The sequence below is a fragment of the Clarias gariepinus genome, chromosome 26, assembly GCF_024256425.1.
Source record: "Clarias gariepinus isolate MV-2021 ecotype Netherlands chromosome 26, CGAR_prim_01v2, whole genome shotgun sequence".
Classification (NCBI taxonomy): Eukaryota; Metazoa; Chordata; class Actinopteri; order Siluriformes; family Clariidae; genus Clarias; species Clarias gariepinus.
In genome coordinates this window covers 3,551,871-3,564,078 of record NC_071125.1, presented here as the reverse complement: position 1 = coordinate 3,564,078, position 12,208 = coordinate 3,551,871, and the positions used below count along the sequence as shown (strand labels likewise).

Here is a 12,208-nt window from a genome sequence, read left to right as displayed (position 1 = left end):
CACCAGGAAATCAAAAGAAAAAAAGGTCGCGTGCGCACTACATTTCCTAGTTAAGTTAACTAATAGTGATATTTTAGGTTAAAGTTAAGTTTTCTTCTTTCTTATCTTGTGGAAAACTAACAAACAAACAAACAAAAAACAATAACGAGTCGTTTTATTTCTCACTTTCTTTCTACAGCGCGTGCACTTCAGCTCACAATATACTCACCTTGAAAGTGTCCAAAAGCTCCCCTGTTCTCTTCTACAATTCTCATTTTTCGTTTTTCTTACAGACACACACACACACTCTCGAAACACTCTGTCTGCCAGAAAAAAAAAAAAAGCTGTCAAACTACCGCACTTACTTAAAACATATCCAAAAAAACAAGCAATGCACTATTTTGACACACTCTTCGGTAGACTAGTATACTAACTCTGGCGTTGTCATGGCAACCAGCACGAGCGCACTGGTGAGCAGCGTTCTATGCAGGCGCACTACGTAGTACGCAAGTGCGCGCGAGTGAGCCCGCCTTTTTTGCGGTTTTCGGGAACGCGGATACGCTGCCTGTATCAGGGTTAGCCAATCAGAATGGAGAAGGGCGTGGCTTGTTATCTGGGCTCGCACAGCCAGTTCTTCTGATTATGTTTACTAGAGATAAGAGAGATAATCGATTCAGTTATGAATCGCGATTCTTTCGTGTGACGATTTACATTGGGTCCAAAATCGATTAAAAAAAAATACATTTATAATAGAGATGAACTAGTGGACCTGGTTTTTAGTGTGTACAGAGTGCAAAAGCTTCAGAGTGGTGCGACAAAAAGACATTTTTTATGATGCTCTGTTATCAAAAATGCGTGTTAAAATCTCAAACCCAAGTCATTACACACGCTTACACCCATGTGCTTTTGATTATTGTACAGGTGGCACACTCTGAACTATTTACACATTTTCTTCCTGTGTGATAGGGTTGAATTATTTCCTAAGTTTGTTCAAAAATAATAGTTATGGCAGAGGACAGAGATACGCACTCCGCGATAAAAACTTTAAACTCCTGTATTTGAAGTTAGTTTGTATTATTTAAATACTGCGCTTGATTTTTAAGTAAGAAAACTAATGTTAAACGGAATGGGCTTCATTTAATTAATTGTTAAACTATTTTTAATGTTTAAAATTGTAACACAATCGGGTGGAAAACGTAATATCGAATTGGGATCTTACTAAAATTGCGATACGTTTATAATAACAATTTTACTTGAACTTGCACAGCGCTATCATGATAATATAGTATCGGGAGGTGACTGGTGATTCCCATCCTTTAAGTTAATTAAAGATTATTTTTGGAGTTTTATTAAAAGCATGTTTGGGTATTTTCTGTGTGATATCCCAAAATGCACTGCAAACTACGTACAGCACCACGGCTCTCAGGGATTAAAAGCATTACAATCAATCAGTGTTTACTCTTAATAGGGGACCAAGTGCTACTGTAGTATTTGGATCCTTTTTATTTTATTTGTTCCATATAATTTATTCTAGGGTCATGGGATGGCATGGAGTCTGCCCCCGAGGGTACAAGACAGGGGACACCATAGAAAGGATGCCAATCACCCAATAATACACTGCATGTATTTGAACTCTGGGGTAAAACCAGGGAACACAGAAGAAACCCAAAAAACATGGGGAGAAAATGCAACACCACAACCGCAGACCGGAGATGAGATTCGAACCTCTGATTCTGAGGCAAAATGGTGATCTTGTTAATATCCTCTATGGCTATTACTACTACTAATTTATTCATCCTGTTTTAGTGGTTCATTCTATTCTCAGGGTTATGATGGATCCAAGGCCTTTTGTTCCAGAAACAAAAGAGGAACCCGGTAGATGTAAGGTACTTCAACAACTGTCCTCTTTCTTCTTCTTTTACTTTTTATCATTTATTATTATTATTAGTAGTAGTAGTGGTAGTAGTAATAGCATTATTAATTTCATTGATTCATCTTTTATACTGATTATACTGTATAGGGACTTTGCACACAAGGCACACACAGACCCAAACTGAACCCTCGACCATGGCGGTTGCGAGGCCACAGAGCTAACCACTATGTCACGATGACACCCTTTATTATTATTATTAGCAGTAGTGGTGGTGGTGAAAATAGTAGTAGTAGGAGGAAGAGGAAGGGGTGGGGTATTTTCCATTAAAACTCAGTCAAACCAGTAAGTCTGTTAGATGTAGAACTTGGTCAATAGGAAGTACCCCTCCCACTACCAGGCAAGAAAGATAAGCCTGAGGGTGGTAGTGCTCTCGCTCCATGCTTATCAATTTGTTGGCCAATATCTTGATAATGCTCACCCCTAGAGAGGAACATGAACAATCATTTTATCTCTTTGTGTAACTTGACAAGAGCTGGGTACATCAGGAGGTATTTGCAAAGAGTGATTGAAATGCACACTTCTCATGGGTGTATCACTGTTTAATAGGTATATCTCAAGTGTAAAAATGTAATGTATTAAAACAAGCATAAATGATGCTTACATCCAACAGTATTTTGATATTTGTGATTTTTACACACATTTCTTAAACATGGCAAATCTGCAAATGTTTAAAAGTCATTAGAACATAAATGATACCCAAAATGACCTTAAAGACTTTAAATGTGGGTCAAAAAAAAGAATATAAGTCAATATTTGTGCATGCGGCTATATAAAGTATCAGTGTGAGTGCAGTTATCTTTTACGTCCTGTTTAAAAGGCCTTTTTTTTTTTAGTAAAAAAAAAAAAAAAGATCAATGCAAGAAAGGAAGGAAATAAGCATCGAAAAAGCCCATTATTTGGTTAATTGTACACAAAAATGAACCACTGGGTCATAATATTGTGCAACAGTGCCATCTGCTGGATATCGTCTGTATTACTCGATCATATAATACCAGAATTACACAGTAATAACCCATAGCGAACAAACTGTTCCTGCATGTAATTATTTACCCTATATTGCATTCTTTTACATATTTGAAAGATATAATTGTTTATTTATGATTGAAAAGCAATTCGCATGTGCATCATTTAGCATTGCAAAGCGTTCATTTGCATACATACAGTAATTCATAAAGAGTGACTGGACTAGAATATCAATATAGATATCAAACCCAGATCATCTGTAGTCTTGGTTTGAAATCAGCCATCTAAATGAAAATGCCACTGAGATGGTGTTGATCGTGGTGTTAGCCTGAAGGCTGAAGCTTTGAAAGCTGATCTGTTTGAGCAGCATCTGTTTTTAGTGTAAACGCAGAAAAAAAAATCTTTTTTCCTATACCATTTAAAAACCCAACCCCATACTACACCGGTCACTTACAGAAACATGATGAGTGTGTATGAGCAGGAAACATTTTTTTTTATATCTCTTGCTATGCCGCTCATCTAAAACCCACCTACAGATATTATAATGATGATGAAACATAATCACGATGTGCTAATGAACAAAAACATATCTTTATCAATATAGCAAGCACTGCAACATCGAAAAATGTGTGTGTTTATTATATCAGGCTAATCTATGACATAAGCAGAACAGAGTTACTTTCTTAAATCGTCAAAGGATCTTCATGGAGAATATTCTAACACAGTTTTATTACACAGTCTGGTCAGCCCAGGATCATTCCTCCTAGGGGTGGGACAATTGATAATCAAGATACATCCTGAAGTCCAGAGACTAAAGTTTAGAAATGTCCCAGCTGCTTCAGGGAAAATCATGAGCAGAAGCCTGGAATTTAAGCAGCTTAGACACATCCTCACAATCCCCGTCTTCTTTTTCTAGTTAGTAGGAATGATCTCGGTGGAACAGGAACACTGAGCCGTGCACCATTTTACCAGGTAGCTGTTACAACTGCCCTGTTTTACCAAGGCGGGACAATTGGCATACATGTCGATGTAAGGACAAGGGTTGGCTAGAAAAAAAAAAAAAGGTGGCAAAAAAAGACAAACGGTAAGGTTGGAGGTCATGGCAACATACATCAAAGCAATGTTTAAAGAGCTATACTGACCAAGTAGGATGTTTGCATATGTACTGTATATACTATACGGAGATAACGACAGGTTACTCACTGCACAGTTTGTCTTCACAATTTCCCGGACAGGCCGAGCAGGGTTCTCCCAGTGAGTACGGTGGCACCCTTCTGTAATTTCCACTGTTTGCAAAAGACAAACAAAAGAGAAAAGGACAAGCTGATTATGTTTTATGTAAAAAAAAAAAAAGTTTCCAAAAAAAAGAGCCAAGAGTGCTGAGTTAGAATGATCATCAACATACGCTCGATAGTATTGGCAGTCGTAGAAATAGTTGCTCCCGCACTTTGCCACTCCGCACCCGACTTCATATGAGCTGAACCAGATCACCTTTAATCAGAAACAAAATCCCTTTTTTTAAAGAAAAAACTACACTATGTGCCTATAAAGTATTGATTTTATTCTTTTTCTCATTATGGAGATATCTATAGAATATGACAGCAGATTATTGAGTACTATGAAATAAAGTGGGTAAGTTGTGAGGATTGTATGTCTGTCTCCTTCTAGGAATCAAATTTCCTGGAAAGCTAGTGTTACCCAAAATATCATCTCATTTCTCCATGTATGAGGGTCGTTCGAGCCAAACCGGGACTTGTGATTGAAGCAGTAAAATATCTTTATGATGCTAATGTTTTTCCTGCGAATGACGAGAATGTGGCTCGGATGCCACTGCAGATTTTCCTGGGAACATTCAGCGAGTGGAAGTCCTGATTTTTCAATATAGCTTGGTACCCAACTATACACGCAACCATTCACCAACACCACTTGCACATCACAGGAACTCGGCTGAGGGTTATCGCCAGATCTCCTATACAGTCCCGACTTTTTACATGTTTGGATTATTAAAGGAGTTCCTGGGAGGCCGGACGTGAATCAGACAGCCTGATCATTGCTCCAGCGTATTGAGAAAACCTTCTACCTTGATGGTATCCAAGCACTAGTGAAATGCTGGGTTAGGTGCATAAGTGTAGCAGGAGATTATATAGAGAAATCAAAAATCCCAGTTTGACTTCCCCTGAAATTTGTATCAAAAACAAAATTGACAAGATGTCAATTCTGCACACATTCAACAAATGTAATTCAAATAAATCAACAAATGTGTTATATATGCCTATCTAAACCGTGAATGTTATCCACTGGTTGGCTGCTATGACCACTAGTATGATATTACATGAGCAGTCGTTGCTCTAAGTGTTATAAGAGGACCAGAACCTCTAGCACCCCAGTCACACTGTCACACACTATAGACGATCTGGAAACACCAGTCAGTTTACAATGCAGGTCTTTGGATGGTATGGAAACTGGAGAACCTGGTGAAAACCCACCATGAACACGAAGAACATGAAAACATCATGTAGACAGACTGGTGGCACCAGTTTGAACCCCCAACCATTTAGGAGCCAGTCAACAAAGCTAATGACTAAGCCACTATGCCATCATCATATTATGTATTAAATACTACATTAAATTCCCAAATACTAAATAATTTAGGGAATTATTGAAATTAATGAATTATTGAGCGTAAAAGAAAGACCTATCGTTCCATGTCAAGGATAAACAAAAAAACAGATTTTTTTAATCAAGAAACTTGTCGTCCTGTAATGAGCATTAACCTTCTATAATTAACTGATTTGAAGTTACTCTCTCTCTCTCTCTCTCTCTCTCTCTCTCAATCTCACTAATTCAAGCACCTAAGCTTTAGAATAAATGAACAACCTGTAAATTGCTGCAAAATTTTTGCCATTTTTATTTTTTATGTTTTTACACTGCACATTGCTGTTTTTTTTTTTAACTCAGGACTAATTGACCTGTGTGTAGTGGCCGATGGATTTCCCGTTGGCGGACCCTATGGGATAGTCGTAATTGGCCACTTCGTTGTGCCATGCAGTCACGACATCAGTCCATGGAACGAGCGTAGAGCTTTTGAACAGGTTTTCACCCATTTGATATGCTGCATGAACAGAAAACAAGAAACAAATATGAAAAAATAAGAAAAAAACATGCATGTATTAGGGCTGCACATTCCACATAAAATTATTAGTTTGCAAGGAAGAAAACACACAAGGGTTTGCACTCAAACCATTTTTTCATGTATCAACATATTTTAATTGAGAGCAGAATTTTTACTCAAGAAAAAACATGTAAAAAAATCAACTGAAAAAATAATAGTAAACAACAGGTTGTTCAGTTTTAATTCATTAACTAGGTTTAAATACATTACAATCTTCATTTAAAATATACATGATATAAGATATATAAGATGTATAATATATTTGTCTGCTTTATTGGGAAAATAGGCAACAACAAGGTGTTCTAGTGATCGATTGACAAATATAGAACTTACTATACTTTACTATACGAATAAAAAAAATTTCCCTGAAAGTAGGCGTGGCTATTCACGTCACTCAACAAAGCCATGCAATAGTTTACCGTGTATACACATAGTAAGCGGGAGACACAGTAACAACCGCACAGACAAGAAACAAACGCACAGCCGCTTTAAAAGCTGCTTGTCTCATATGTTCTGAAACCCTGGCGCTAAAACACGGGTCGTTGGAGCCAATATATCCGCAGCAGTCTGCAATGAGGATGGGTAAAATACCCAAACTGAGAGCCTAGTGTTATGCGCTAAAATCAAGATGTTGAGTAAAATGGCTGTTACATATGCCTGATTTAATAAGTGAATTTTAAAGACGTTTTAAGACGAAATGTCCGATTTCTCATCTGTGATTGACTCTCTGATCATCGAACAGGGTGTTTATTTGGCCGACGACAAAAGAAGTACAACTTAGCGTAAACAAGGCGTAAGATACTCAACCCTAAATAAATGTACCTTATAATGTATAATGTAAATAAGACATGTACCTGGGCTTCAATCTGAAACTAATTATTTTTATCTTTAAATTTTTAACTATTTCTAAATTCTATAATTTACAGATATAATTAATAATGCATTAATTTAAAACTGAAATTCAGAAAGAAACGCTGTGGCACACAATAAATTCCAAACTAGAAGTGATTATAACCCTCTTAAAACAATTCGTTTCCTATTTCCAAACATGTTAACACTGCTACTCATCGACTTTAAGTCGGCCTGTTAGCATTTGTCAAAAGCACTTGGATTCAGCCGATTCATTCTTTGCCAGTAACCAGTTTTCCCCTCACATCAGCTTTCAATTACATTCCTTCTCAGTGGCCAACTTAAAGTAATTCATCTCAATGGTCCACTGGAAAAAAAAACAAGTGTCAGCTTGAACGATATTCCTAATTCATCATGTCTAGAGCTGTAACGTGAGCTCAGTGAAACTCAATCGTTATTTCTAAGTCACCCATATCTGGGCTAACATAACTGTTTACTTGGATTTGAGCAAAGATATGTTCATTTAATTAATATAAGGGCTTTTATATTTATGATCAGTAAAAACAAAGAAAGTTGGCCTACTCCCGAGCATGCGGCTGCTGTCGGGGCCGTGCTCCATGGCACAGGTATCTGCCCACTTCTGAGCCGATGCGGCCACTTCTGAGCTCCAGTTCTGCAAGAGAAATGGACACAGTAGTTACTGATATCATCACACACTGTCAAAAAGCATGCAGTCAAATAGCGTACATTGTGGATGGTCGCATATGGATGATGACTGAGTCTTACCAGGATATTGTACCGTAATGTATAATTATAATCTAAGAAAGCTTCTATAATCAGAATGAATATCCAGATGATTTTTTTATTCATAATTTATAAACCTGCTATCCAGTCTGACAGTCTGAAGTTTCAATTTGATTCTGGTTCCTCTTAAGGTCTACTAGAGCAGGTTAGTCCTAACTGTATATATCAGCATACCAGTATTCTGAGGTTATTAAACAGCAAAAACAAATATAGTCTTAAAGGTTCTAGCCAAAGACAAAATAAAGTGTTTAGATACAGGTCACAATCTTCAATCAGTTACTGTTCACATCAAGGAGAACAAGAATCTTAGTGACTTCTGCATGGCTGTTAGTGTAGGACATACTGATTAAGTATGAGGTGGTATCAAAAGGTTCCCCTGTGAAGACTGTGAATCCACTGTGAAGACTGTTGCTTGGTCTCAGGGTCGAACCCAAATTCCGTCAATGGGAATGATCCTCGAAATGAAGGACAGGTCATCCACGGCACGCTGACAGAGTTATTGACAAAATGTTAATCTGCTCCTGGGTGAAATGGCCAGGGACGAACTTGGCAGCAACATGTTTAAATCACATGTAAGGATTGTCTGAACTGTTCCGTATGACACACCGACAATGACAGCATTGTTGTGGATTGTTCCCTGATGATCATCATGTACAAGTTGCCGAATGGTTTAGACATTTTTGGGGGTTGAGCTCGTTGAAGGTTTTCCTGATCTCTCATCGTTTCCAGTGATGTTCTTCCACTCTTGAAGTGTGCGTTCCAATGAAAACATCTCAAACGATTCATTGCAGCATCTCTGTAAACTTGACGAATCAACATCTCTGTGGCAGATTTGCCCAGTTTCATGGCGAATTTCACGTCCGCTCTTTGTTCTGACTTGCTGTCTATGATGAAATCACAAGGTGGTCAGAATATCACCAGTTACACGGCTCCTGATGTACATGGGACAATGTCGTTTGGCACACTGACTTATAAGTTTATGTTTATGAAGCATACATTTAAAAACATAAGTTAAAGAACTCTGCTGTAACGGTGTGTTGTTGGTTTTTTTGCGCAAATTTATTCCAGTGTGTTAAACCAGCTAAAATCTATGAAAGGTGCACTTTACCATCTTAAGCATGTTGCTGGCAGTTGGAACAACTTTTCTCCGAAACGTATTGTGAATGTTGACGATTTCATCCTGCACTGACTGCAGGGTTGTACAGATCTGATCTGTGAGAGACAAAAAGGTCAGACTGGGCTTGATTTTAAATAGGAAAATCTACCAAATTATAAATGAAACAAAAAATTTGCACAATTTGATGGCTTAGTTAAAAAATATAACTGCGATGTAGTTATCCAGAGATAAATTGGTATACAAAGTCATGTCATGTAAGTGTAGTAGGACTAGGGCTTGGGGCTTACCTGACTGTTGAGGCCATGAGACAATGAGTTACAAAGTAAGAGAGAGAGAGAAAGAGAGAGAGAGTGAGTGTATTACATACAGTATAATAACAGTATTATCTTATACAGTATTATCGTTGGATATTACTATATCCAACAACAATATATATATATATATATATATATATATATATATATACACACATGTAAACTATATATACTATGTATACTATATATACACATTTATATATACATATATATATATACACTATACAGTGTATATATATATATATATATATATATATATATATATATAATAACTATATATATTATAACTATATATAAAACTATATATATATACACAAACACATACAGTATATACTGTATACACACTAGAAGTTTTTAAGGTTGATTTTTTTATGATAAAAGGGCCTTTTCTTTCAAAGTAGCATATCTTGTCTTCCTGTTGGCTAATTGTGATAAAACAAAGCCTATATGTTACCTCAAGCTATATTTATACATCACGTCAAGCCTCCAATAAAATTCATTCAGTAGTTTTTACGTGATGCACAAACAAACACACAAAAATTCCCAAAAATATTTCTTTGTGTTATATTTCTCATCTTACTGTACGTCGTCCCCCCCATTTTTTTTTGCAAATATCTTTAATCTCTAATACCTTCCAATGTCACAGTTTTCTCTTTTTTTGCGACATTTTCAAGATATTTTACAAATACTGTAACTTCATTGACTCCATGTCTTCATATCTACTCACCACACTGCAGGTTGAGCTCATATGTAAGAGCGTGAGCACACAGAGACTCCAAAGAAACATTCTTCTAAAAGGTTGTAGTTCTAAAAACAAACCCCAGGAGAAAATAAATATGAAAATTAATTTCAGTATGTGATATATGCAACAGTAGCATGAAAAATAACGCCCAATACTCATAAACTGTAATACATACTGTACTACACTACTGCAGTATTTAATATTAGCTCAGTAGTGCTTTAGTATGGGAGAACATGTGACTAAACAGTATTTCAATAAACAAATATGTAGTAGTTATTTATACCATACATACTGTACATTGTATGCATATTCTACGTGTTGGATATTCAAGCTTGTGAGGAAATTTAAAGATGCTAATGTACACACACACATTACATGCAACTTGGGAATGCCAAATAAACTAATCTGCATGACTTTGAACTGTGGGAGGAAACCAGAGCACCCTGAGGAAACCCACCAAACACAGTGAGAACATGCAAACTCCACTCACACAGACCTGAGGTGGGAATCGACCCTGAAGGTGCGAGGCGACAGTGCTAACTACTAAACGTGTGGGTTTATGTCAGAAAGTGGGAGTATTAATGATTTACAGGGAATGTTATGCATTCTTAACTTTAATTTGCACAATTTTAAACTTAACACTATAATGTTACTGCTTTAAGTGCTAAGTTTAACCTTAAGTTTAAATAGTTTAATACAATGATTAGTTTACAAATGATTAGTTGCAAGTTGGGCGTTCAAGTCAAAGTGGGACTCTCTCATAATTAAAGTGCAGTTGACGTTAATAGACCTCAAGCCTAGTACGGTGATGAGACTCGAAATTAGCAAAACTTGAAATCTTGCAAACATTTTAAAGAAAGTCGGCCGAGGTGGCTCAAACCCACTGTAGTCGTTCTCACAAACATCCAGCAAATGGAACGCCTGATCCTTGCAAATCTATGGTCATTTATTTGTAGAAGAGACACATTTGTCTGTGGGAACTGTACACACAATCATTCGCCAAAACCACTTGAACATTACATGCAGTTATTGCCACATCCCCCCTACAGTCCTGACCTCGCTACAAGCCATTTTTTACATGTTTGGGCCAACTAAGGAGTTCCTGGGAGGCCAGCGTTTCAGACTTAAGCAGGCAGTCTGATCACGGGTCCGGCATACTGAGAAAACTTTCTATCATGATGGTATCAAAGCACTAGTGAAACGCTGGGATAAGTGCATTAGCGTAGCGGGGGATTATATAGAGGAATAAACTTATAACTGTGTTCTGTTTTTCTCTGGTTTGATTCGAACACCCCTCATAACTGCACTGTACAAATATTATGAATTGTAAAAGGTGCAAAGTAATTTAACAGTACAGTAAGTACAAATAGTATATAAATATAAACTTTTTGGTTATTATACATAAGTTGATATGTGTATTAAATGAGGTGACACAGATTAATATTTACACAAACCATCATTTATACATTTGCATGTTGAATTTTCGAATGTACAGCAAAGTGTAAAACATGTTTTAATTTAAATACTACATTTTCAATTTGTATATTCTATAATTTTACATATAAAAGTTTCCACACTCTAAAAATGAAGTAAATAAAGAGTGAAACATATAGAAATGTATGAACTCATAATGAATATTTGAATCAAAAATATAATTCAACTGTTCACTGTAAAACAGTTCTTTATGTTTCTTAAATATTTCACTTTTCGCTCAAGGTTGCATTAAACACTCAGTTTGCTGATTATCCACCAGAGAACATCAATATTATCAAATTCTGACCTTAAATTGTAGCAGATATTGTGTTGCTAAAATAAACCTTACAGTTTTAACATGTAATTTATTGATAAGATTTAATGCAATTATTTTAGAATATTGAAATCATAACTTACCCAGTTGTAAGGAATACGAATGGCTGCTGAAACGAGAAGCACCAGGGCTGCAGCCTGTGCAATCTGAGCTGCTTTTTATAAGATCAGCGACACAGACGACACACACTTACTTGATACACTTACATGACATTCCAATGACCCACCCTCAGCAGAACAAAGTGATGTGGCCCCAGTTGGCAAACAGCAGGCAAAAGATTTAGCAAATACTTTAAGGGAGTGAAACCAACCCTATGTATTAACTAAGTTAAAATGAGTGGATTATGCTGATAAAGAACTAACAAATGCACTGGGCAATATGGCAGCAGGTTACACCCAAATGTTCAGCATGATTAATGACGGACTTTGCATTCACACCATGACAAACTGTACATATTTCTGCACAGGCCTGTAAACCTGCCATAATGTGTGCTTATTTTTGTCCTCCGTGTTGAACTGATGGATTTTG

General features: G+C 36.6%; 1 protein-coding gene across 1 annotated transcript; it reads right to left on the bottom strand.

Moving 5' to 3' along the window:
* Positions 1–3,498: 3,498 nt before the first annotated feature.
* Positions 3,499–11,845, bottom strand: LOC128513907 (cysteine-rich venom protein). The gene is made up of 8 exons (XM_053487464.1): positions 11,764–11,845; positions 9,855–9,938; positions 8,809–8,912; positions 7,479–7,569; positions 5,845–5,987; positions 4,281–4,366; positions 4,079–4,161; positions 3,499–3,921 (listed from the first exon to the last, which is right to left on the bottom strand). Exons 2-8 carry the CDS (start codon positions 9,916–9,918, stop codon positions 3,788–3,790), a joined length of 705 nt encoding a protein of 234 aa, XP_053343439.1. The 5' UTR covers positions 9,919–9,938; positions 11,764–11,845; the 3' UTR covers positions 3,499–3,787.
* Between the last annotated feature and the right edge of the window lie 363 nt (positions 11,846–12,208).